Raw genomic sequence first — 25115 nt, forward strand, 5'->3', positions numbered from 1 at the left:
GGCGTCGGGCTGCTGGTGATGAGCAAAGTATCAGCAGCATGATGGCAAAACACCGGCGCTCCAACACATCGCCTCCAACATTCCTCCAGCAAAACATCCACTGTCAAAATACACGTTTGCACATTTAGGTTTTACATATATCGCCGACGAGGACGCCTCAAAAACAAAGTCTCGACTGCAAAAAATGGGCAGTGAGTGGCACGCAGATTTATGAAGTCACAATGAGGAAAGAATATCGCAGCTACGGATATACGACGTTTATTTTGGGATTTCGCGGACTAATGAGCTGCATTTGACATCAATAATAACAAACCAAACTAGACGATGCATCTCCATAGCAACGCGTCAGTGCAGCTGCGGGACAACTCACGTGAGCAGTGATGTTTAGGACCTAATTTACCGTTCCTACAACTAATTAACCCTGTGACACGTGCATCCCACCAGCTGAACGTGACGGGAGCAAACCGGTTAGCAGGACCGGGGGGACGTGGACGCTCACGCGAGATACCAGTAAAACGTGGATATTGAAGCCAGTTCCCTTCTATTCTTTTGCAGGAATAAGGCATGCAAATTCTCTAAGAATCTTAAATTTGAGGCGTGACTTCTCCAGACACGTGGGCCTTTCAGCGAGACCCCTCGCAGATGTTTCTCTAATGTTTTCCCACCTTTTCAATCTCAATGCCGACACCCACTTCAATACCGGCTGTGATGTATTCGGAGCATTTTTCGCCGCCGCCCGCCGCTCCCCGTCAACTGTTTCAAGTGTCATCCGTTATTATATTTTTTCAAATTCTAAAACTCCCGTATCTCTCCAGGCTGAGGGACGACTCTTAAAGAGATCTATCCGTCCGGCCGGCGTATTGATCGGGCTCCCCGCTCACCGCCTTAAAGAGCGGCGCGGCGCTGATGAACGACCCGCGTGAATAGATATCGGCCCCTCGGGTTGCGGAGGAGGAGGAGGAGGAGGAGGAGAGAGAAGACAAAGGGAAGGAGGACAGTAATGGTGAAAGACGGATACGAGATTAGAAAGTGCGAGCTGAAGTCAGAACAATGAGAAGCAGACAGAAGACATATGGAAGTAAAGTGATGAGTCAGCACAAAAAAACAAACCTCAGTCCGCCGGTCGACATTTCACATTTTATCTTTGGAATATGTTTCTCTTCTGTCAGGAGCGACTGGCAACCGCAAGACTATTTAGGTCGATTTATCCTACAATTTCGATAACGTTGGTGTGTGTGATCAGCTTTTCTGTTGTCCGCCCCCAATTAACTTACATTTATCAATACTTTTCTCCATTTTTTGTATCCTTCGTTCAGCCAGCTGAGGCCCGAGAGAAACACTTTTCTTCAAGAATTAAAAGTAACAAGGGTAGAATAATTGATAAACAAAAGGTCATTTTGTGAATGAGGCGTTCCTTTAACACGGAGCGAACACCGCCTGTGTGGTTTACACCCAGTGAGGAATTTAGACTCTGAAATGGACCCTCAGAGTTACTCTCCTGTCATGACTTGAGAACAAGATCATTCAACAAATTGAATGTGATTTTTGTCATTCAGGGTTGGGTACCGAAATTCTTATTTGTTTTTTTGCCATCAATAAGCTTCCAGAGTCGAGACCCAAACGCAACCTCCGCTATGAAGAGGCCTATTTATGATGAGGCCGATGTTTGATCGACCTGTATGTTTATTGCTTTTTTGAATGTTTTTGTGATAACCGTTTTCTCCCTTAGTGATGGCGTGTAATATCTGGCCACAGGAACTACGGTTGAAATTGAGCCTTGGCTAAAACTGACACGTTTACCCCTGGGATGATTGATGTGTACAGTCCCTGTTCAAAAAAATAAATGAAAATGAAAATGAAAGGAAGCTGGCCTAGTTAGTCAGGCGTCAGCTCCGGACCCCCCGTCCCCAAACCACCAATCACATCCAGAGCTCCCACTCCCACGGGGAACAGAAATCAGCATCCACCAGAACCGCCCGCAACAATCACACTTCACCTCCCCGTTACATTAAAAGGGACACTTTGCCATCTTTTATATATGGATGGTAAATGGAGCCGATTGAAGCATTTAAATTCCTCACTATGAATATGAAATAAGTTGCATCCAGCAGTGCCTTTTACTGACAGGAAGGAAGACCCACAATCCATTTCAGCTTGGATTTCTAGTCTCCGCCTCTTTGAATCTGAAGGAGAAAAGGGACAATTTGCCATCTTTTATATGGACGTCCAATCAGCGTTGATGGTAAATGGAGCCGATTGAAGCATTTAGATTCCTCACGATGAAAGAGGTTGTTCTTTCTGCATCCCGCGGCGTCTTTTACCGACAGTGACGTAGTTATTTCAGCTTGGATTTCAAGTCTCAGCCTCTCTGAATTTGAAATTGTACCGAGAGGCCAGACGCTCGGGTGCAATGCATCCTGGTACATGTAGGCCCTGCCTGCACTGCTGCGTGAGCTGGACAACTCGGCTTTCTCTGTTGATATACTTTCACTTTACGGGAAGCCGTTGCTTCAATTTACTACATTTAGCATCGCCAAAATGTCATCTTCGACATTTTCCCTTCAACGTGAAAGAGATTCCCGTTCAGAGCTTTTGAAAGTAAACCTGTGCAGTCAAAAGAAGGATGATTACCATCCGACAGTGAATTTAAATGAAGACGCACCGAATCAAAAATCAATAAAGAAAACTGGCGGTACAAAAGTGATAGAAAACAAGCAGCTTGAATAACTGACTGTCCTCCCGAAGAGAGACACGTTGACTGCGATATAGACGTTCTGGTATGTAACATCACATCTTTTTATGCAACAGGCAGCTGGAACTTCAACCGGCGTGATTTGCTTTTTAAGGCCGCGTGTCACCGATTCATCACGGAGCACTTCTATCCTCGCTGACAACCGCAGAGCACCACATGAACAGATGGGGAGGAGTCGTGAAGGTTGAAGGAAATGTTAAGAGTGCGATCCGATGTATCAGGTATAAATATTTTATAAAATATGACCTATAAAGAACGGCAATGCTCTTCTTTTCGTCATGTTATTGCCATACTGCTGCCAACAACCGTGTGTGCAAATGTCATGTCAAATGTCTGGCAAAAGATATGTGGATTTACTTATATAAAAAAAAGAAATGTCATAATCATTTAGTGGCCAAAAATCTCAAACGGGTACTTTTATAAATATCTTTAAAAAACTAATGTCTTCTGTCTGGGAGATAATTAGAGAAATACTGTTTTTTTAAATGACATGATAATCATTTTAATTTGCTCTGTAAATGACCAGATAATGTAAGTTTGTGCACTCGGATTTTTTTATTTATTCACAATTTGTCATGAAGACATTACAACAACGCAATATGTGCTTCATTAAACATGCTCCGGGTACCAATCCTTTTTCTTAATGTTATTTTGTGTTTCCCCAATCTTTCACATCTCAGATTATCATCCAGATCATGTGATTGCCTCTCATTGGTCGCTGACACTATACGTTGAGGCCACGCCCACTTTCCCCGATTTTTAAATGCCTTGATGAAGACCTAGAGCGGTCAAAATAATGTTTGATTTTGTAATACTTTCCTCCGTTGTTTCAGAGCTTTTGGAGTGCCTTCCTCTTTGCTTACCGATACATGTTGTTACGACTAAGTTATAAATGTGTGTATTGTATGTGTGCGTTTCTACCTGTGAGGCGAGACTACTGACTACTTGGATCCTGGCTAAATATCTTCTTTAAATTAGTTTTATTTGCTAAATTACTGTTGTATCTGTTGTTTGAAGCTGCTAGATTGTTAGTCTGTACTGTTTTAGGATGGATTAAAACACAGATTAGCACTTCAGTGGCACTTAAATGGCTCTTACTTATAGTATTACTTATGGTACTATGGTATTACTCATGGTATTCCTCATGGTATTACTCATGGTATTACTCATGTTATTACTTATGGTATTACTTATGGTACTTTTGTAGTTCGACTAGCTTGAAGAAATGTTACTTTCTGTATTCTTGTTGTTCTGAGTTTGTACTCTTGGTTGATTCACTTATTGTAAGTCGCTTTGGATAAAAGCGTCTGCTAAATGACATGTAGTGTAATGTAATGTAACCTACATTTCTCTCTCGCTCGAGTAGTATCGGAGTTCCTTCAAAACGAGATAAGTTTTTCTCAATAGTTTATCTGGTTTATGAAGCCAGTGTTCAGCAAAGGTGCACATGCAAGTGAGACTTGACCGACACGGGGTGCCGTCTTGGAGAAAAGAATTGTACGACTAAATTACGAAATGACTCTTTAATGGCCTAATCAGCCAAGTGTTCTTATTCCAGCGTGGCGATGAAGTGTGATCCAAGTCCTTTCTTCTTGATGGATACATTAAAGTTACCAGAGAGAAACTAGTCCACGCGCACGCTGGCCGCTCGTTGGCGCGCTGCGGCGCCTCCTAATAACCACCTGACTTCTGATAGTCAGCGTGGCACCGAGGCCTGAAGCCCGAGAACATTCTCTTATTCCCCTGAGAGAAGACCTCTCTGCCATATCTGTGCCGCAAACAGCTAATATTAAAACACTTAAGCTTTCTGATTTGCACGTCTGACCCAAGTGCTTGCTTATATTTAGTGCATGGCTGCTCCCAGTGGGAAGGTAGGTGCCTTTGTTCAGTGAGGTATTGTAGATGTGTTGTTGTTGTTGCAATATATGATACTACATTAATACTTCATTAGATGATACTTTTTCTACAATGAACGACCTGTTTTGTACGTTACGTATCATTTTGTAACTGTAGGTAAAAGTAAAAAAAAATTTTTTTTAAATGATGCAAAATGTCTTTTCAGTGTGGAAAGAGAGTGTGTTCCGTCCCTGAGCTGCCGAGGCCAGAGGGCTGAGCTCTGCCGTGTCGTTGGCTAACCCGGCAGAGAGACAACAGCCACGGGGCAAACACCGCCAGACCGGCTCTGTGGTCAGAACACAGCTGAATACTAATCCAGCAGCCCGCCCGCCGCTGGCTTTGACCGAGCGCCATTTCGCTTTCAGGATAGCCGCACAAGTTTCGCCCGGTGAGCCGCATCACCCACCCGGCCGCCGCTCGGAGGTTCCCGTTCTGGCCGGCGCCCGCCACCGCTAAAGAAAAGCCTGCAGCGACGTGGGTGGTGGGACGCTTCCTGGCTCTAACGCAGATGAAATGGAAGCGGCGCCGACCACGTCGCAGAACGCAAATGTCCGTCTGATCTCTCGGGCTTCGGTTAGTTTGTCTCTTCACTCCGTCACGCAACAGGAAGAAAGTTACGAGACTCTCTTTCGGTTCGGGGGTGAAAAAGCTGAATGGAAGAGGGCGCGTCCTTACGGGTCGAGGTGCGTTCACACCAAAAGCGATGAGATTTTTTCGCTCGACCGAATCCCATGAAAAGTCAAAGTACAGACGCGTGTGGCTGAGATAGACGCGATATTATTCCGGACGGCGCGTTTGGGGCGACGCGATGTGGGCGACGCGATGTGGGCGACGCGTTTCCAGCTGCGCAATTTTCGCCCCAAGTTGAAATATTTGAACTTTGAGGCGGTCATCTCGCAACTCGGGCCAATCAGCTCTCGAGTTGCTCCGCGCGTCACCGCTGTCCCGCCGCTGTTGAACCAGAACAAGACGGACAATAATGTTATGAACACAATAACATATATTATATATTATAATGTTATGAACACAATAAAAGCGTTTAGATGTTCCGCCTTCGTCGCTGGAAGCGGAAGTCTTTCAGACGTAACAGTGACTTCATCGGTGAAAGTGACCGAGCTGAGTGAGCCTACGGGTGATGTCATCAACCCAAACACGAGGGCGTCAGTGTGTGGGACGTCCACAACAAGTATAAAGCAGAACTAGTGGTGAGTTATTCTGGTGGATGGAGGAGATGATAACGGTCTCTACGGAGACGAGACACGGAGATAAGCCCTAGCGAAGTCACGGCCCGAGTAAACTCACGACTTTTGGGCGACGCGAAAAATCGCTTCGCTTTTGGTGTGAACGCACCTTAAGAAGGAAGATTTGCATCAGAAGTAGAGCTCCCCCGTCTCCTTCCTGGAGCAGTTGAACACATTATCTTTTTTTTCACGCTGTATGACTGATTTCCAAGAAAGTTTTAAAGTGTTGCTTTTGCGTGATTCTTTGTCGATCTGCAGATTTAAATCCACTTATTTTGGTCGAGGACAAACAGAAGCGTGCCGCCGCCGTGACGCGTGAACAGGTCGAAGTGCACTTTTTTTCATTTTTTTTGTCTGGTTCAAAGAGCTTTGTTCATCTGCCAATTCAAAGATGCTAATTAGCTACAGATAATTAAATTTGCCACCGCCGTCATCGTTTCACCTCTTGAGACGAGAGGCTTGCGGCTAATTAGAACTGCCGCTTTCGGTTGGAGAAATTGCACTTTTTGGAAGTTTAACGAAATGAACAGCCTTTGCAACGACAACAAAACGTCTGCAAACACACGTCGTTTATTTTATATGAATTTTCTGATTTATTTTTATTTCAATTTAGGATCGGAATTTATAAGCATTTTTTGCCTCAACCTATACCTTTTCAGTCTTTCTCTTTTGTATATTATATAGGATAATATTGTATTGTATTTGATTTGATTGACTGAATAAAATACAAACAAACAAACAGAAGCAAACACTTGCCTAAAAAAACACAGATGAGAGAAACGTCCACGCGGCAAGAGACCCTCGATGTGTTATGTAATGTGAACGGGACCCCGAGAGCTTTAGACGCTGGTCGAGGCCGATGGGAAGAGAAGACGTCGCCTCCCTCTTGGGACTCCCCAGGAGGGGCGTTGCTGCCCTGTTCCCTTTGCTCTCCTCCTCACTCATTGCAGGTGAGGAAGAGGAGCGGCAGATCCGAGTCATTTATTATTAAATCGGGACGCAGGGCGGCTTTAGGCTCCTCGCGGACCTATCGGGGGGGTTCAGCCACGAGGCACCTTCGCGCGCTCCCTCCATCTGCCCCATCGCCGACTCGCATCTCACCCTGGCTGCTCGCCGAGACCTGACAACGAGGTCAGCCGCAAAGAGCGAGCGTTGAAGAGTGCGAGATGGAGGGGTGGGCGGGGGAGAGAGAAGAAAAAAAAGAGGTAGACAGGCGAAGAGGATGAAGAGAAGGCTGGACGTGTGGAAGGAATAAGAAAGAAGGTGGAGAGAAGCGGCGCAGCGATGAAGAAAAACAACAAAACAAAAAGACACACCGAGGTATAGGGGGGTAGGGGGGTAGGGGGGGGAACAAAGGCCGGGAGGAAGAGACTCACACAGAGAAAGAGACACATGACTAGAAAAGCTGGGAGAAGAAGGGAGAGCTGGCGCAGCACCTGCGGCAGCCCCTGCAGAACGCCCGGGGAGACCCCAGAGGACAGGCCGACAGGGTTCCAATGATTGTTTAGTGTCCCTCTGCCTCTCTCGCTCTCTCTCTGGTGTCTAGAGATGAAGACGGGGGAGTGAGTAAGACGCACATTTTCTTTTTTTAAACATGTATTCCGTAGATGTTTGCATGTGTGAAAACAGTGTCTGTTTAAGATGTCAGTTCAATCAGTATTATATAACAATCATAATGTTGTGTTTTGTATTCTACGGGAGAGAGAGAGAGAGAGAGAGTATCTAGCAGATGTTGGATTTATTCTATAAACTGAGGATTTCTTACCCCCTTTGGGAACATTCGAGTCAAAAAGTTCTCTTTCTCAAACCATGTATGAACTAGAATTGAAAAACCTCGGAAATACAGGCTTTTTTTTAAATTACAGAATGAACTAGAATGGGCACTCGGTAGAGTGCATACCTTCGCATATCACAAGATTGGGCATTGAATTATGAACATGTTGGCATTAGTTGCATGCCAATTGGATATAAATTGACCGTGCTATGGTAAAAAAAAGATTTTGACCTTTTCATGACCTTGACCTTGACCCGATCGATCCCAAAATCTGATCAAATGGTCCCCGGATAATAACCAATCATCCCACCAAATTTCATGCGATTCGGTTTAATACTTTTTGACTTATGCGAATAACACGCACGCATACAAATACACGGCGATCAAAACATTACCTTCCGCATTTTCAATGCGAAGGTAATTAAAAGGAAAGCTACAAATTCTCACAATGATGACAGACGTCAACAGTTCAAGTGTAACTCCAGGTTATGGTGTTGCCATTATTTATCACATATTGCGATCCGTGGCTTTAATAACATGTATTTTGGGGTAATCTGTCGAAGAACCGATGACAGTCAGCAACAATTCAATTGTATGCTTTACATTTATCAAACATTGACAATTAAGAATACATATTAAGAAAAATAATTTTGATACAATTTTTTTTAAGTTGGAACAACATTGGCCCGACGGTAGCATCAAATGACAGCTACACGTTTGTTTTCTTCTTCTTCTTCCTCCACTCAGCCCCGCTGTCAATCACCAATCAGACGCCCCCGTCGGCGCTGCAGGCGACGCTGATGGATGCCGACGTTTGTGTACAAACAGACGAGCGCGAGAGGAAAACAGCGAGGCCGCCGCGCTGCGGGCCGCACGCGCACACCGGGGGTCAATGTCACTCCGTTTTTTTCCTTTTTTTTTCTTCCAAATAATCCCGGCGATGGATCGCTGTCCGAATTCCAAAGACGGAGAGAGGCTCCCTGCTCGATAACGAAGCCGCTGAGAACAAATGCCACGGCGGGGGGAGGGGGGGGGGGGGGATAATTGGGAATGATCCGTCGTCGGGTAAAGTGGTCGCAATTTAAATTGACATTTTGAATTGATTGCATTGAGCCGACTCCACTGTCGCTGTCGCTGCAGTCCGAACTTTGAAGATTCGGTGGAAAAAAATTAAAAAACATTCTGTGTGCGTGTACGTGTGTGTGTGTGTGTGTAGGTGTGTGTAGGTGAATGAAGGGTAATCATACAGCTTATAGGGCACACAGCACCACTGAGTGGCCGTCGCCTCACGTGTTTGAATAGAGTGTTTCTGAGTGTGTGTGTGTGTGTGTGTGTGTGTCCGTGTGCGCACAACAGACTGAGCGTGTGCGCTCGAGAGTCTCAGCGCCAATGTCTGAAGCAGTAATTGTAGATTTCAACAAATGGTTTTTGGACTAGTTATTATGTACCTTTGTATTCTAATGCTCTGGCAAAAATACTGCTAATAAAGACTGAATTTAATTATGTGCGAGAGAAAGAGATAAAGAGGAAGAAAGAAAGAGAGAAACGACAGAGCGTGTGCACTGGAGATGGTTTCTGTGTGTGAGCCGGCAGATGTGTCTAAAGAGGCTGAATAGTGAGATGACGATCACGACAACGCAATCGCTGTGTGTGTGTGTGTGTGTGTGTGTGTGTTGCAAGTCTTTCACACATTTAATCAGGAGCAGTAATATTAATTTGAAGAAGCTTTTTGATCAGTTATAATCCCAATACATCTATAATGTAATTCTGACTAGTAGCAATTCTAATTAAACATATCTATGATTCTCTACGAGTCAAAATGTTGATGTTTTATCATTTCAAGCCAAAATATGCATATTTTTCAATTCAAATTATTGGCAACAATTCAATTCTCTCCAGTCAAAATATTCGCTGCTGATATCTACAATGTTTTTTACATTACAGATACCATAAAAGGAATTCTAGGTATCTAAAATTCAAGTCAAAATGTCATAATTAATCGGATTGTAATTGTAATCAGTACGACGTTATTACAGATATCTAGAGTCGCATTTCATATCGGAAATTCTGTAAATATTGAAACACTAGAAGAAACTGTATCGGTACTAGAGATATCTACAACTCCTCATCAAATCAATTAGTAGAGATCTTTACTGATGTGTTTGGTGCAATAGTTATAGATATAACATTCTAGGTAATTGACCAGTAGTCGGCCCTGATCCTTACATGTGAAGACGCTGCAGCGTTGCCCCTGTGTTTGAGAGACGGCGGTCAAGCTTTTTATTTCCTTCTCAGAGAATATAAATGCTTTACAATATATATTCATGTGGAAATGTGTGGCGCTGAATCCTCATAGGCCAAATTAAGGAGAAGTACGGCACTCAAATCGGCAAAAAAGGGCAACTGGCAAAAAGTTGCAGACGTCTGCCAAAAAAAAAAAAAAAAAAAAAACTTTGAACCGCGAATGAATAATTTAACCCGGAGCGCCGTCCCTTCTCTTGGTTTTAGTCCACTTCTCGGAGGACCGGTACCAGCGGGACCCAAGCTGCTTTCAAGTCCCTTCATCACCCCCCACCCCCCACACACACACACACAAAAACATGCAACATGTAGACAACAGCGCCATCTGAAAGTGCCACTGTGGCCCACGTGTCAAGCGAGGAGAGGAGGATGCTGACTCGGCAGACCTGGGAGAGACGGCGCTAATCACCGCTCCGCTTTGACGAGCTAAATGGTCGAGAACAAGGTCGGCGGGTGGAATACCAGCGCTCCGTGCTCCTCGCTCGCTGCATGCCGATGCCGGCGCTCAGGGTGTCGACGGCGATTAGCGATTCGTTGTCGAGTCGACAAACGGGCGAAGAATCCGACCGAGTGGCGTCTAAAGCCGGCAGCCCTCCGATGTGAATCCCTAATTCACGACGGCCTGCGATAACACGCCGCAAAGGGAGGGGCGTCAAGATTATCAGATGTGTTTTATGTTTTAATAATTCATCTCAAAGCAGGATGACAGTTCAAGGGTGCGCCGGTGCCGATTGAGCTGCGTGTCGGTCGTTAACGGGGACGGCGGTGAGGGAACAGGTCGCCCGGCGCTCACTAATTGGTTTTTACAGCGATGCTTTCTGGGCAACAATGTGGCGCAAAGGAATGAAGACAAAACACCTTGAAACTACGCAGAACACGTGTTCGTAGGATCAATTTGGGTCTTTTCGTGCGAGGGAGTTGGACGAGAATAATAATAAAATCACCCGACTTGTCCTTGAATGTGATCCTGTGGGCTGCAGCGAGCAGTAGTGTCCATGCTTTTGTCACCGCGTTATTTATGCATGTATATATATTATAAATAAATAATAAATAAATACATGTGTATGTATATATATATACATGTGTTTTTATTATTTATGTGTGTATATATATATATTATAAATAAATAATAAATGCACATATATATATAATAAAAACATATGTATATATATATATATACACACACACATATATATATATATATTTACACATGCATACATAATAAATATGCATATACATATATATACATATATATACATGTATATATATATACACACATATATATATGTATATGTAGATATATGTGTATAGCACTCTGAGATTCTTTTTTAATACAAAAATGCTTTAAAAATAAAGTGCATTATTACAATGTATATATACATATATGGATATATGACTGCTGGTTTAAGGCGTTTCCACTGGTCAGAACCAGCGGTTGCCGCCTGATTTAAAATGGATCAGAACCTATTCTTTCTCCACTATTCAGACTCCATCGTTGACGCTAATCACCGCCAGCATCGAGGGTTCTCTTCCCACTGGGACCAGCCATGCACTAAATATAAGCAAGCACTTGGGTCAGACGTGCAAATCAGAAAGCTTAAGTGTTTTAATATTAGCTGTTTGCGGCACAGATATGGCAGAGAGGTCTTCTCTCAGGGGAATAAGAGAATGTTCTCGGGCTTCAGGCCTCGGTGCCACGCTGACTATCAGAAGTCAGGTGGTTATTAGGAGGCGCCGCAGCGCGCCAACGAGCGGCCAGCGTGCGCGTGGACTAGTTTCTCTCTGGTAACTTTAATGTATCCATCAAGAAGAAAGGACTTGGATCCCACTTCATCGCCACGCTGGAATAAGAACACTTGGCTGATTAGGCCATTAAAGAGTCATTTCGTAATTTAGTCGAACAATTCTTTTCTCCAAGACGGCACCCCGTGTCGGTCAAGTCTCACTTGCATGTGCACCTTTGCTGAACACTGGCTTCATGAACCAGATCAACTATTGAGAAAAACTTTTCTCGTTTTGAAGGAACTCCGATACTACTCGAGCGAGAGAGAAATGTAGGCTAGATTACATTACATTACATCACATATCATTACATTACATGTCATTTAGCAGACGCTTTTATCCAAAGCGACTTACAATAAGTGCATCAACCAAGAGTACAAACTAAGAACAACAAGAATACAGAAAGTAACATTTCTTCAAGATAGTCGAAGTACAAAAGTACTATAAGTAAGAGCCACTGAAGTGCTAATCTGTGTTTTAATCCAGATAGTCGGAAAAGATGTGTTTTTAGTTTCCGGGTGAAGATGAAGAGACTTCCTGCCGTCCTGATGTCAGTGGGGAGCTCGATGATGTAAAATTCAGCCTGCAAACACGGCCAGGAGAGTAATATCTCCGCGACAAATATGTCCTAGTGTGCATTGTTAAATAAAAAAAGAGTTGCATTTTACGATAGCTCTTTTCGCTTCCTCCATGCAGCAATTTGGACTTATACAGCCAAGAAATGTGTCTTTCAGGTCACTTTTACTTCAAAGGGTTTGTGGCTATAGCAGCGGCCACGTTTTAAATAAAAAACATGATAGTTTGAGGAAGAAAAAATAGAGGAAAAAATAAAGCATTTTCATTGATTTTCCCAAAACATTTGGGAATTGTCAAAGAATTTTTTGGGTTCATTCTCAGGGGATTTTCTCGACCTGCAAGAAGACACAACTTCTTTGTATGAAATTCATGAAAACCTTCTCCAGAAATGTCAAAAGTTCCTGAATTTAAACGCGATAAAAAAGAAGAAGTTTGGATTCACTCTTAAAAGCCATTAATCAACATAATGAGCCCAGGGAGAGAACTCCCGGACGTGAATATTGGACTGCATGTAATGTTTCCACGGCTTCTGTTCAATACATCGGGCGGTTTTTTAATTTATTTTTCTGCGGCTGAAAAAAATGTCTCGAGCATCTTTGCTGCTGCAGCAGATAATAGGATGGCACCACCTTCACCCGTCCCCACGGGGGCCGCGAGACCGAGATTAAGATGCAGAGGAAAGAGAAAGTCGGGAGTGGAGAAGAGAAAACATTTTTTTTCTGTGCTAATTAGCATCCCCGCTCCTCCCCCGCAACACAAACAATGGCCAAAGAAACTGAAAGCAAACGGGGACAAGGCTGCGAGCTCGCTAACTTTAGGTCTACTCAAATTACAACTACGCTAAATCAGTGGTACACACACACACACACACACAGTTGAGGGGGGGGGGGGGGGCAGAGGAGGAAAGTAGAACAGAAAGGAGGAGATGACAGGAGAGTGAGAGGTAGAGCAGCATGAGGGTGGGGGGTGTAAGGGGGGAAACAGGGAGGACAAAAGAGGAGAGAGTGAGGGAGAAGGAAGGCGGGACAGCAAAAATGATGTAGGAGGGCCAGCGAACAAAGAGACGGAGCGGAGAGGGAGGAGGAGAAAGGGAAGAGAAGGAAAAGAAAAGGCGCAAGCGAGGCGATAAAAAGAGGGCGGGGGCATTTCCTGCCGGCGGGTGCTCACACTCCGAATGCTGACGCGCAAACATTCAGATGCTGACGCGTGGGTATAAACACACCAGCGACCGCAGGGGTTTGCATTCGTCTGCAGAGGGAGGAGTGCGGCCGCACGTGGCGTCCTGCGGCGTTTGCAGACGGATGACAGCACCCCCAACGACAAATAAAACGACAACAAAAAACCTCAAGAGTGGATGTCGATTTATTCAATCGACGATGAAACGCACCGTGACGGAACATGATTGTATTGGCAAAAATAGTTTTCTTTCAAATCAACCCCATCTAATCGCTCCCGAACATGGCGGCCGGATCAATAAAAGAAGGACGGTTTGAAAAAAATCTATATATACACTACCGTTCAAAAGTTTGGGGTCACCCACCCACCCAGACAATTTCTCGTTTAAAATGAAAACTCACACTTTTTTTTTTCAAGTGATTTGCAAAATGAATAGAAAATATAGTCAAGACATTGACAAGGTTAGAAATAATGATTTTTATTTGAAATATTAATTTTGTTCTTCAAACGTCAAGCTCAAAGAAAGGCTAGTTTTATAGCTTCTGTAACCAGCATAACTGTTTTCAGCTGTGCTAACTTAAAAAGGGTTTCAAGGGTTTTCTAACCCTCCGTTAGTCTTCTAAGGCGATAACACAATGTACCATAAGAACACTGGAGACGGGCCTCCACACACCTATGTAGATATTTCATTAAAAACCAGACATTTCCACCTAGAATAGTCATTTACCACATTAACAATGTATAGAGTGTATTTCTGATTAATTTAATGTTATCTTCATTGGATAAAATAGTGCTTTACTTTGACAAATAAGGACATTTCTTCGTGACCCCAAACTTTTGAACGGTAGTGTATATATTTCTTTCACGACGCAGTGGAGACGATGCAAGGGCGAAAAACCTCCTCCTTTTCTCCTTCGGGTTTCCAACGAAGCACACTTACGGAAAAAAAAAATGACACGCATGCCCGATTTGTGGCGCCTCGCATTAAAAAATCAAGACAAATGAAATCAATAACGCATCAGAGCGGGGTTTCACCGCAGCTCCATCTCAACAAAGCGACACGGCGGCGTGACGAGGATCCTCGAGAAACGCATTTGCAAGTCTCCTCGACGGCCGAAGGTTTCTGAGGGTGCATTCACATCTCCCTTCAATCGGATGGAATCCATGGGATTATGTCATCTGTTGAAGACGTAAAGACAGAATATGCGGTTTTTGTGATTTTTACTTCTCACCCCTCCTTCGGTGACGTAAGAGTGGACTCCGGGGTACGTCGGTACAGCGTGACATCATTCGGGGCGTGGTTTCGGCTCCTTGCGTTGCTTTATGCGGTTATGAGGGCTGTGTGTTTTAGGATGCACTGAGCACCTCTCTCCTCTTTTCTCCCTCCTTATGGATGAATTTTCATCTCTCCATCACACATTACTAACTCTGCTTCCTCCCCGGAGTCCTTTTGACTTCACGTCTCATAGATCCCATCTGCCTGATGAATCATCGAGGTCTGGATCGTGGAATATGCCGACTACCAACTATTCATACACTCTGTCATATTCATTGAATGTGTTTTAACTCTAATCTGTCCTTCTGGTCACATGACATCTATTGTTCTGTCCATCCTGGAGAGGGATCCTCCTCTGTTGCTCTCCTGAAGGGTTCTTCACTTTTTCCCCCTGAAGGGTTGTTTGGGAGTTGTTCCTGATCCGATGTGAGGTCAAAGGGCAATCTGAGACACATTTGTAATGTGTGAAAATGGGCTATACAGATAAACTGAATTGAAACTGAATTGAATTGTGTCTTTCAGCTTGGGAGTTTTGAGGAATATTTCTCGCGGTAAGATGAATAATATCAACTGTTGGCTGGAAGTGGGAACGTTTCTCAATGCAAAGCGATTTGTGCATCGATGGAAAAGTCTCCTCGCCGAGAAGCTAATTCATGCACTGTAAAACGCCACAGGCCTCCAGTGCCCTGGGAGCGCTGCTATGTGGACAAAAAAACTATTTTTGTAAATGATTGAACACTTGTAATACTATGCAGAAGGATTTATGCATTTACATATTATTTTGGAAGCACTTTCTGAATAGCAGGGTGGTTCAGATTTAATCCGACTGCTTCAGGAACCGGTGGAGAAAAGAAGCAAATGTAGAAAAACGATGCAAAATACGGAGTTGTATCCTTCGCATACGATATATTTTTTGCGGAGTGGGGTTTGCGGTTCTGTTGTACAGCGACGGTCAACGACCTCGCGCCCCTCACACACAGCGACAACGAAGCAGCTCCCATAAACCAGCGAGCTGCAGTGCTTCTTCACAGTTAATGGCTGGTGCGCAAATACAGGCCCGGCGGAGCAGCTCTGGTGATCCATCAGCACGGTTCACACCGCAACACACGCACACACACACACACACACACACACACACACACACACACACACACACACACACACACACACACACACACACACACACACACACACACACACACACACACACACACACACACACACACACACACACACAAACCCACACACATCTGTGGTTTGGCGTAAGTGAATGGAATTGATAAGAGGAGGAGGAGGGGGGGGGGAGGGGCTCACCTGAAGAACGTGACAAAGAACTGCACCAGGTCCATGAAGTTACTGTGCTGCGAGAAGGCGATCTGTAACAAAAGGGAAAGAAAGGGACAAAAGGCGGCGTCAGAAATCTGCTTTAATAGGGAGATTTAAACAGGAGGTCAGCGTTTACCTCTCAACACAGAGCGGCGTTGACCTTGGAGGTCGTCAAAGGGCACGCGACCACGCAGGACGCCTCCGCTCACAAAGGCGGACGCTGTGTGTGTGTGTGTATGCATATATATATATATAGTAGTGTTGTGAAAAATAACGCGTTAACTCAGTTAATCCATTTACAGGTTTAACTAGTTGTTGTTTTTTTACGCATTTAACGCATGCGCAGAATGAGCTTCCAATCCGTCTGTTGTTGGTCGTCGGGACGAAAAAAAAGTCACTTGCAAAATGAGCTTCCAATACACCACTTCAATCTGAACTCTGTCCGCTCTCATGCAGACGGTCTGTTCATCGGTAATGATCCTTCCGCAGGTTCACCTCCGGAAACCTTGTGACGACTTTTACTTCCTGTAGATCAGGGTCTCAACACGTCGATCGCGACCTGCCAGTCGATTGCGGCGTAGTGTCGGTAGATCGCATGACATTAAAAAGATTGGCCCGCCCCCTGACATGTTCTCTATAGCACGTCTTTGTTCTTTTATTAAACTAAACGTCTGTTGTTGATCGTATCTCCACAGCAGCATGTCATTTCTGTCTCCGCGTTGCGTTAACACTTATCGATCTCCGTTTCGCGCGCCACAGAGCTCCGTCTTGCGCGCATCGGGACCGAGCAAAAAAAAGTCACTTGTCAATCTGTCCACCTTTAGATTGTATCATGGTGGAGTTAATGGTTGACAAACAAGAGAAAAATGCTCTGTTTAACCCTCCTGTTACCTTTACATTTACTAACATATTTTACCCTCGGGTCAATTTGACCCCAGCAATTAAAACCTCCAGAAAATTATTAGAATTAATATTGCTTCCCAAGTTTAAGTGTGAGGTACTTTATGTTTGTTTGTTGACTACCTAAATAGCCCTTTAAATAAATAAAAAAGTTGATATTTCTTATATGTTTGACACAGTGAAAAACAGCCTGGGGTCAAATTGACCCCAAAGAACACCGACATTAAACATTGAATGGGGTCAAATTGACCCGAAAGGTAACAGGAGGGTTAAACATTCTGTTTAGGATGAATATGTATTAATGTTCCATATGGAAGAAAACTGCTAAATAACTGCTGAGTTGCAGCACCATTGTATAGAAGAATGTATAAATGTATATATCCGTCTTTTGTCATAAATCTCTATGTTCTCACAAAATATACCGAGAATATCGGTAATATGTGATTAATCATGATTAATCCACAAAAACCTGTGATTAATCCGATTAAAAATTGTAATCGTTTCACAGCCCTAATATATAGATACATATGTATATATATGTGTATATATATATATATACATATACAAACATGTATATATACATACATGTATATATATACACATACACATATATACATATATATATATACACATATATATACATATATATATATACATATACACATATATATACATACATATACACATATATATACATACATATACACATATATATATACATGCATAGACACATTTATATATATATGTATATATACATATATATATACATACATAGACACATATATATATATATATGTATATATACATATGTGAATATACATATATATATGCATATATATATATATATTCATATACACACAAACACACGTATTGTATGATGTGGATAATTATTCGATTGATATTTATGTCAACCTCTGCTTGTTCTACACATATTGCAGCGTGTGTGTTCACCGCTGTCAAGATAAGCAATTTATTTCTCCTTATTCGCAACGACTGGGAGGTCCCCGGTCCGTCTGCGTGTGCGTTCTGCACACCTGTCACAGCAACGACACGGCAGCCGGCCGGGCCGCTGCCCACAGTCTGTGCAGCAGAAACATCATGGCTGCACATGTGGGCACAACTACTCAGGATGTAATCATGAGCAATTGCACCGACGATATGACGTCTTAATCAGGGTTGCCAGTGGTAACGATGGAAGTGCCGTACCAACTACCCGCCACCTTCCTCCTCCTCCTCCTCACGCCTACAACCCCCTAAATGCTGTGTTGCGCACAGATCTCTGCAGCGACACGCCACTGCCCCTCTCTGGTAGCATCGGGGTACTGCGCCTTCAGAATTCCCATCACATCCTTCCTCTGAGCCGACACCTCGGATGAGAACTTATCATCGCTCCTGCTTATTATTCCACGGCAAAGTGGGGATTTGCATTCAATTCCGGTGGGAAAAACTATGAGCAGAAGGGAGGGAAGAACCCCCCACACACACAAAAGCAGGCCAACATTTGGGAAACGCAGCTCTGTGCATGTCAGATTAGTTTATGAATACTTAATGTGATCAAGAAGTACCACACATGCATACAGAGAGTCGATGGGTAAGATTGTGTGCACATCCACAGTGACGTTGCACGAGAGCAGCTCGGGGGCAAAGGCAGCGGCCTCTGCAGTGAGATGACGGGGGGGGGCGGCGGGGGGCCGTGAGTGTTTTGCGAGCGGCCCCGGGTCTAATTTACTGCCGTCGTCAGCGCCATCTGGCTCGCTAATGTGTTGCTGTGATTACTGTTGACAGCCGAATCCTCAGTGTGATCATTTTTTCCCCCCTCCAGACTGTTGCACACCGGAGAGAAGTTCAGGGAGCCGGAAGGAAACTTTTAAAGTACGTCGGCCTCGATGCGTCGACCGACGCGAGAGCGGCCTGGCGTCATCTTTTTTTCCCCGATTAAGAAAGGAAAAGAAAGAAATGTACACTTTTATTTATGCGTTTCTTCTCTGCATTCGACCCTTCCTTCGTTTTTAAGGAGGGGTACCTTGCTGCTACGGGACCACCACTCTCCCCACTGAGATTTAAGATGGGGCGGCTGGAGCTCACGGGGATGAGTGGTCGTCCCATAACCGCAAGGTACCCGGTTAAATCCCCGCTCTCGCAATTAGTTGCATGTCCAAGTGCCCTTGAGCAAGACACTGAACCCCAGGTGCATAAATACACGTGTGCGTTTCCTTTCTTTCTGCGGGAACTCGAACGGACGAGCGTAACCGATGGAAACGAGCACCGCCTGAAGCCAGAAAACCAACCGACACAATAACGGGCGTGTAATTATCTGTAAACTCACAGCTCTCAATCATGGACTACTTTAGTGCTTTAAAGTATTTCATGATTTATAAAGAAAAGAAGGTAATAAACAGTTACTGGCTGCAAAATATTTAATAAAATTAAGATTTTGAAGCCCTGCCGTTTCTAAAGCTATTAAAAACAAATTGGCCTTCTTTGTGTAATCCTTTGACATGTAATTAGTGCTTTTGTCAGTGAACTATTTGTGGAAATGAGATGCACGATCAAGCTGCTCCACACACAAGGCACAACTCCAACATGGGAGATCAACAAATTACCTCTGAATCGTCTGACGTGGGAGTTAACATCAGAACTTGTCGATTCTCAGAGAAATCCCACTTTTAATTGTTCTATTACAACTAGTACACATATCCTCTAGTTTTTTTTTGTCTTTTGGGGGGGTGAGGTCTTGGTCTTCGTGACTTGGTCTCACCCTGCCTTGGTCTTGTCTGGGTCTCAATGAGCTCTGGTCTTAGTCATGAATTGGTCTTGACAACAAAACTAGCTGAAAACCCAAATAAAAATATATATTTTAGACTTTTTCCTATTACTTTTTCTCCAAAATACTCTAAAACGCTCCGACGTGAGCAGGATTTTTCTTTTTTTTTTAAGAGAAAAATGTCCTACTTGCACCTCCACAAAGCACGACAGACGACTTTTTGGAAATACCTTTCTAAAAAGGTGCCAATTTGCATCATGCAATTAACAGGAAATGATTTGGCGGTAACTTTTCACTTCCTGTGAAAATAAAGGATTAGAGAAACACGACCAGAGGTAGTGTGAACCCGAGCGGCAGGGTTTCTCTCAGGAGTAATCACAGGTGCCTCGTCAGCCGGTGCTTTGCAACCCGGTTCTCTTTGTGACGGCGGCCAATCGAAGCCGGCGACTCCTCGAGGTGATTACGTACACATCGAGTCATTCTCTCTTCAAATGACACAATAAACCCTTTAAAGAACAATGCAAAAAAAGAATCAAAATCAATCAACGGCGCGTGTCATTGCTGCCCAACTTCTTAACGTCATCGTAGCGTTTGATCTCCAATGCCAGCGGCGCTTTGTCACCGAGAGGCTGGCGGCGGGAGGCCCGGGTGACTCTCGCTCTGCGCCCAGCAGAGGGGGGGGGGGGGGGGGGCTTTAGGGGCCGCACAGAATCTCACAGCAGGGCCCGTCAAGCCGGGCGATGTGAACGCGACATGTTCCACTTCTCAATGGCTTCCGACAGCTACAATGGAGCTTTGAAGGAAAAAGGACACGATAGAACAAAACTGTGTGTGTGTGTGTGTGTGTTCTGTAAGTGCCAGAGAGTAATGTTTTACAGAACTTTCCTTCTTTAGTTCGATTGTGACGACAGCAAGAAATGTAATGTTCACTCTGTTTTGTGAGCATTTCTAGCCCGGCTACCCGTGTGTGGCTGTCGGCTCACGTCAGCATGGCCGTCATTATCGTCAAATAAACAACTGAAGCTCGAGTGAACAAAGGTAGCAACGTAGATAAACTCCATGTGCAATCATTCTGTACGTTGACAGCAAAACAATTGATTTCAATAAATTTTCTAGATGTGCTAACACGCATATACTAGGCCATTGCCCTGTTGAGACTCCGCCCACTGTTGAGACTCCGCCCACTTCTCCTCTCTACCTCCATCTGCCTGATGGATGGTGGAGGTCTCCATCGTGGAATATGCCGACTACCAACTATTCACACTGTCATATTCATTGAATGTGTTTTAACTCTAATCTGTACTTCTGGTCACATGACATCTATTGTTCTGTCCATCCTGGAGAGGGATCCTCCTCTGTTCTCTCCTCAAGGGTTCTTCACTTTTTTTCCCCTGAAGGGTTATTTGGGAGTTGTTCCTGATCCGATGTGAGGTCAAAGGTCAAAGGTCAGGGATGTCTATATGTACAGATTGTAAAGCACTCTGAGACACATTTGTAATTTGTGAAAATGGGCTCTACAAATAAACTGAATTGATTATATTTGCATTAATAATAAGCAGCCGTCTGACTCCAGGCGGCTGCACGCTGGGCAGACCCGCCCATGTGTGTGTGTCCTACCCTCTGTGGGTGATCGGTATCAAAACGCACCCACCAGTCAGCCACGCGGCGGCGGCCCGGCCAGCTGACGGCTGCAGCTGCTGCTCCACAGCGGGGTTTGAAATGGGAGCCCGCTCTAATCTCCACCGTATCATGACATGTTCACTCAGGCACGGAGCGGGAGATCACAGCTCTTTAATGTCATTAGTCTGGGATTTAAGTTTCATTACAAACATCATTAAATCCAGATCCATTCTTCATCAGGAGAGATAAAGAAGGGAGCGGGGAGGGCGGGGGCCGACGAATCGCGGCGCTTTGCCGACGCGAGCCGCTCGACGGTAAGGAAGTCGTCCCAGAATGCACTTTGGCCCCAGTGCGTAGGACCTGCTTGTTGTTGGGTCAACACGACGACATCAAAGTGTGATTCCTGCAATCTGTGACTTGCAGAAGTTTGGGAACTTGAATCCGATCGGCAGGAATTTTTTATTTATTCGATGTATTTCGTTTTTCAGGGCAGAGGGGGGGTAAACAAAAAAGAAAGTGTGTGCTGACTAACTGCAGGTTGGGTGGTGAATGCAACGAGAGAGAGAGAGAGAGAGAGAGAGAGAGAGAGAGAGAGAGAGAGAGAGACAGAGACAGAGAGACAGAAAGAGACAGAGAGAGACAAAGACAGACAGAAAGAGAGAGAGACAAAGAGAGACAGAAAGAGACAGAAAGAGAGAGAGAGAGAGACAGAGAGAGACAGAGACAGAAAGAGAGAGAGAGAGACAGAGAGAGAGAGACAGACAGAGACAGAGAGAGACAGAAAGAGAGAGAGAGACAGAAAGAGAGAGAGACAGATAGAGACAGAAAGAGAGAGAGAGACAGAAAGACAGAGACAGAGAGACAGAAAGACAGAGAGAGAGAGACAGAAAGAGAGTGAGAGCGAGCTGCACACAGCCCTCTCTGAATGCAGCATGTGTTTCAACTTTACATTCCACTTTGCTCGTGCTGTTTCTGCGCTGCTGTTTACCAACTGCTTTCCAACAATGCGATCTCCACCTGCCAACCAGCCGCCTACGAAAACACACACACACACACACACACACGTATCCCAGTGCCAAACTGCAGTCGGCGAGGAGTCAGAAAAGGTCGACAAAATAGAAAGATGAAGGGCTGTTGTTAGGAAGAGATCTTTTGTCGACGAGTAGGCAGAAAAAGAGGAACATTTAAAAAAAATGTTACCTCGCTGGCGAAGGTAGAGCTCCATGAGTACTAGGAGGAGAAATGAACCGCTATGCTAGGGGGTGATCCTCGACATGATCCCACCCAGAAGACACGTGAGGTGGACCAGAGGAGGCCGAGAGGAGGAGGACTCTCTCAGAGCTGCACCGGAGGGCTGGAGCCCCGAAGCTGAAGAACTGAAGGCAGGAAGTGGAGGATGGAGGCAGGAGTATTATTTATTTTGTCACCTTGCAGGAGGAGGGCAAGAGGGAAGGAGCATTACACGGGTCAACCAGTAAAATCACTTCCAGAAGTAATCAGAGCGGCTCACAGACCGGCCGGCTGTGCACAGAGCACACGATCCAGGGTCTGGAGTACCTTTGTGCTCCCAAAACCAGCACCGGCCAATCATGGCGGTGCTTTTCCGTCGCCGCATCGAACTTCATTCGGAGTTTATTCCCTTCTTTATCGAGCCGCACAGACACCCATGAGCTAACTTTCAAACAGCTGCATGTGAAAGTATCTGGATACACGTTTCTATTCACTGGGAACGTGTCTGAGAAGTCGTGCGATCAGTCAGAACTCGTCAGATATATCAATACATCGAGTTCCCGTTCAGTCGGACCTCCTACATAGTGCCTTTTCAAGATCTGAGATCAGTTGCTAGGCGGGTACTCAAGAGAGCATCTTTATGCCCCCGCCCAAAGAAAGTCCATTATTGTCTACATCAGGACATGACAGAGTGTATCATCAGGATGACGCCATGGCAACGAAACACTCCTTGACGTCATCAGCTGTTGCTATGGACATCTGCTTGAGAATCAGAAACGAGTATCTTCTGTGGCCGCAGTGTGAAGTTCACGCAACGGACAGAATGCCACGAAACTGAGCAGTCGTTGCACATTTAAAAGGGATAAAGACAATTCCAGGCAGTAAACGCCCGACACCACGGCTTCGCCGTTCTGGCGTACGGGAAGAAAGGGCTATTGAGCCGTGGCTGCACGCAGACACAGAGGCTCATTCACCAGGAGCCACATCAACGCCGGGGAAAAGCTCCCGCAGCGACCGGCGGTTTACTGGCCGCTGCCGACGTTTACGCTCTGGCATTTTAACCGGCCAGAACTTTTTTACTCTAAAAGAGAAGCGTCTCAGTGAAAAGTCACCAGCTCATTTGCATACAAGGACACATACATGTCACACATAAATAAATGAAGAAATACGTGTGGACACATAAATAGAGATATAAATAAATGACGAAATACAGAAATGTAGAAATACATTTATTTTATGATGTCCTGTTGAGTTATAACTTATATTTATTCATTTCTGTATTTATTTATTTATTTACACAATTATTCTTGTATTTATTTATACATTTATTTAAGCATTTATTTATTTATTCCTGTATTTATTTAATCATTTACACATTTATTTATTCTTGTATTTATTCATTTATAAATTTATTTAAGCATTTATTTATTTATTCCTGTATTTATTTAAGCATTTATTTATTTATTCTTGTATTTATTCATTCATTTATTTATTTATTTATACTCTAGTCATTTTAAGTCCTCCATACTTATTTGAGACATGCTGCTCTTGAAATGTTTATGTGCATCACACGAAGAAGCAACAGCATTTAGTTTTACAGGCCGAGCTGGCTAAACGTCCACATTGAAAGCCTCCCGAATAACGCGAGGCACATCTGTTGGACGCCATAAATAAATAATGAATCTGGCCGATCGATTGGCTCACACTTCTCTCTTTTGGTTCAACTGAGAGCCGTTTCAACTTTCCCTCTCCGTGACATCCCATTCACATTCATTCCAGCCGCTGCCGCCCATGTTGCCAAAGCACACAGCCTCCCATTTATAGATTTCCAGCGACGTATTGAACCAGTCAGCTTTCTTCCCCTGAATCAACACGATACCCGTCAGCGGATGCTAAACATTAGAAGTCACAGCTGAATGTGCCTTTCTGTCAGTCAGAATTACATCTGGCCAGCTCAGAGGAATCCGAAGCAGCACAAAGGCTCCTCTGTTGTGGACTCCAGCACAACACATTGTGTTTGATTTGTTCTATAAATACTGTTGGGGAAAAATGTGTTTTAGAAGTTCTCTCTCTCCTGGAATGTATCAAGCAAGGTCGCCATCCCCCCATCTGGGGGGGGGGGATAATCTAATCCTGGTCATGTGAAGAGGAGGTCACCAAGAGTTTTGACCCCCGGGTAAACCTTCAGGGTCTCCTATTACTTTTAGTAGTGGAGATGGACTCTGGTGGAACGTCTTTGGCTTGGCGATGAAAGGGTAGCCGATGAGAAAAGCAAGCATAAAGCAGCTCTCTCAAGAGAGGGTTCAGGAGCAGAGGGGGCTCCTTGGGTCACAGCTTGGTGTTGGTGAGATATTTATTTGTTATATGACTTTATTTGTTCACTGTTTTGTCTAGTGTCTTGAATTTTGTACCCACTTGTTTGTACCTCACATTCTGATCTTTATATAATAAGTGATGATATAATATAGTAAAGTAGGATACTTTGATTTTACTTAGAATAC

At 44.4% G+C, this 25115-nt stretch overlaps 1 protein-coding gene across 4 annotated transcripts in view; it reads right to left on the bottom strand.

Moving 5' to 3' along the window:
- The window catches only part of atrn (attractin), a 163151-nt gene that overhangs the window by 61408 nt on the left and 76628 nt on the right, over positions 1-25115 (bottom strand). For 2 of the 4 annotated variants that reach the window (XM_056426614.1, XM_056426613.1), the window contains exon 25: positions 16089-16150. In XM_056426614.1, coding sequence (XP_056282589.1) covers positions 16089-16150 — 62 coding nt within the window. Of the gene's footprint in view, positions 1-13747; positions 14678-16088; positions 16151-22359; positions 22465-22584; positions 22761-25115 lie in introns of those variants that run through there. The other 2 variants (XM_056426615.1, XR_008833213.1) reach the window with 2 other exon arrangements.

The sequence above is a fragment of the Pseudoliparis swirei genome, chromosome 11 (genome assembly GCF_029220125.1).
Source record: "Pseudoliparis swirei isolate HS2019 ecotype Mariana Trench chromosome 11, NWPU_hadal_v1, whole genome shotgun sequence".
Lineage (NCBI taxonomy): Eukaryota > Metazoa > Chordata > Actinopteri > Perciformes > Liparidae > Pseudoliparis > Pseudoliparis swirei.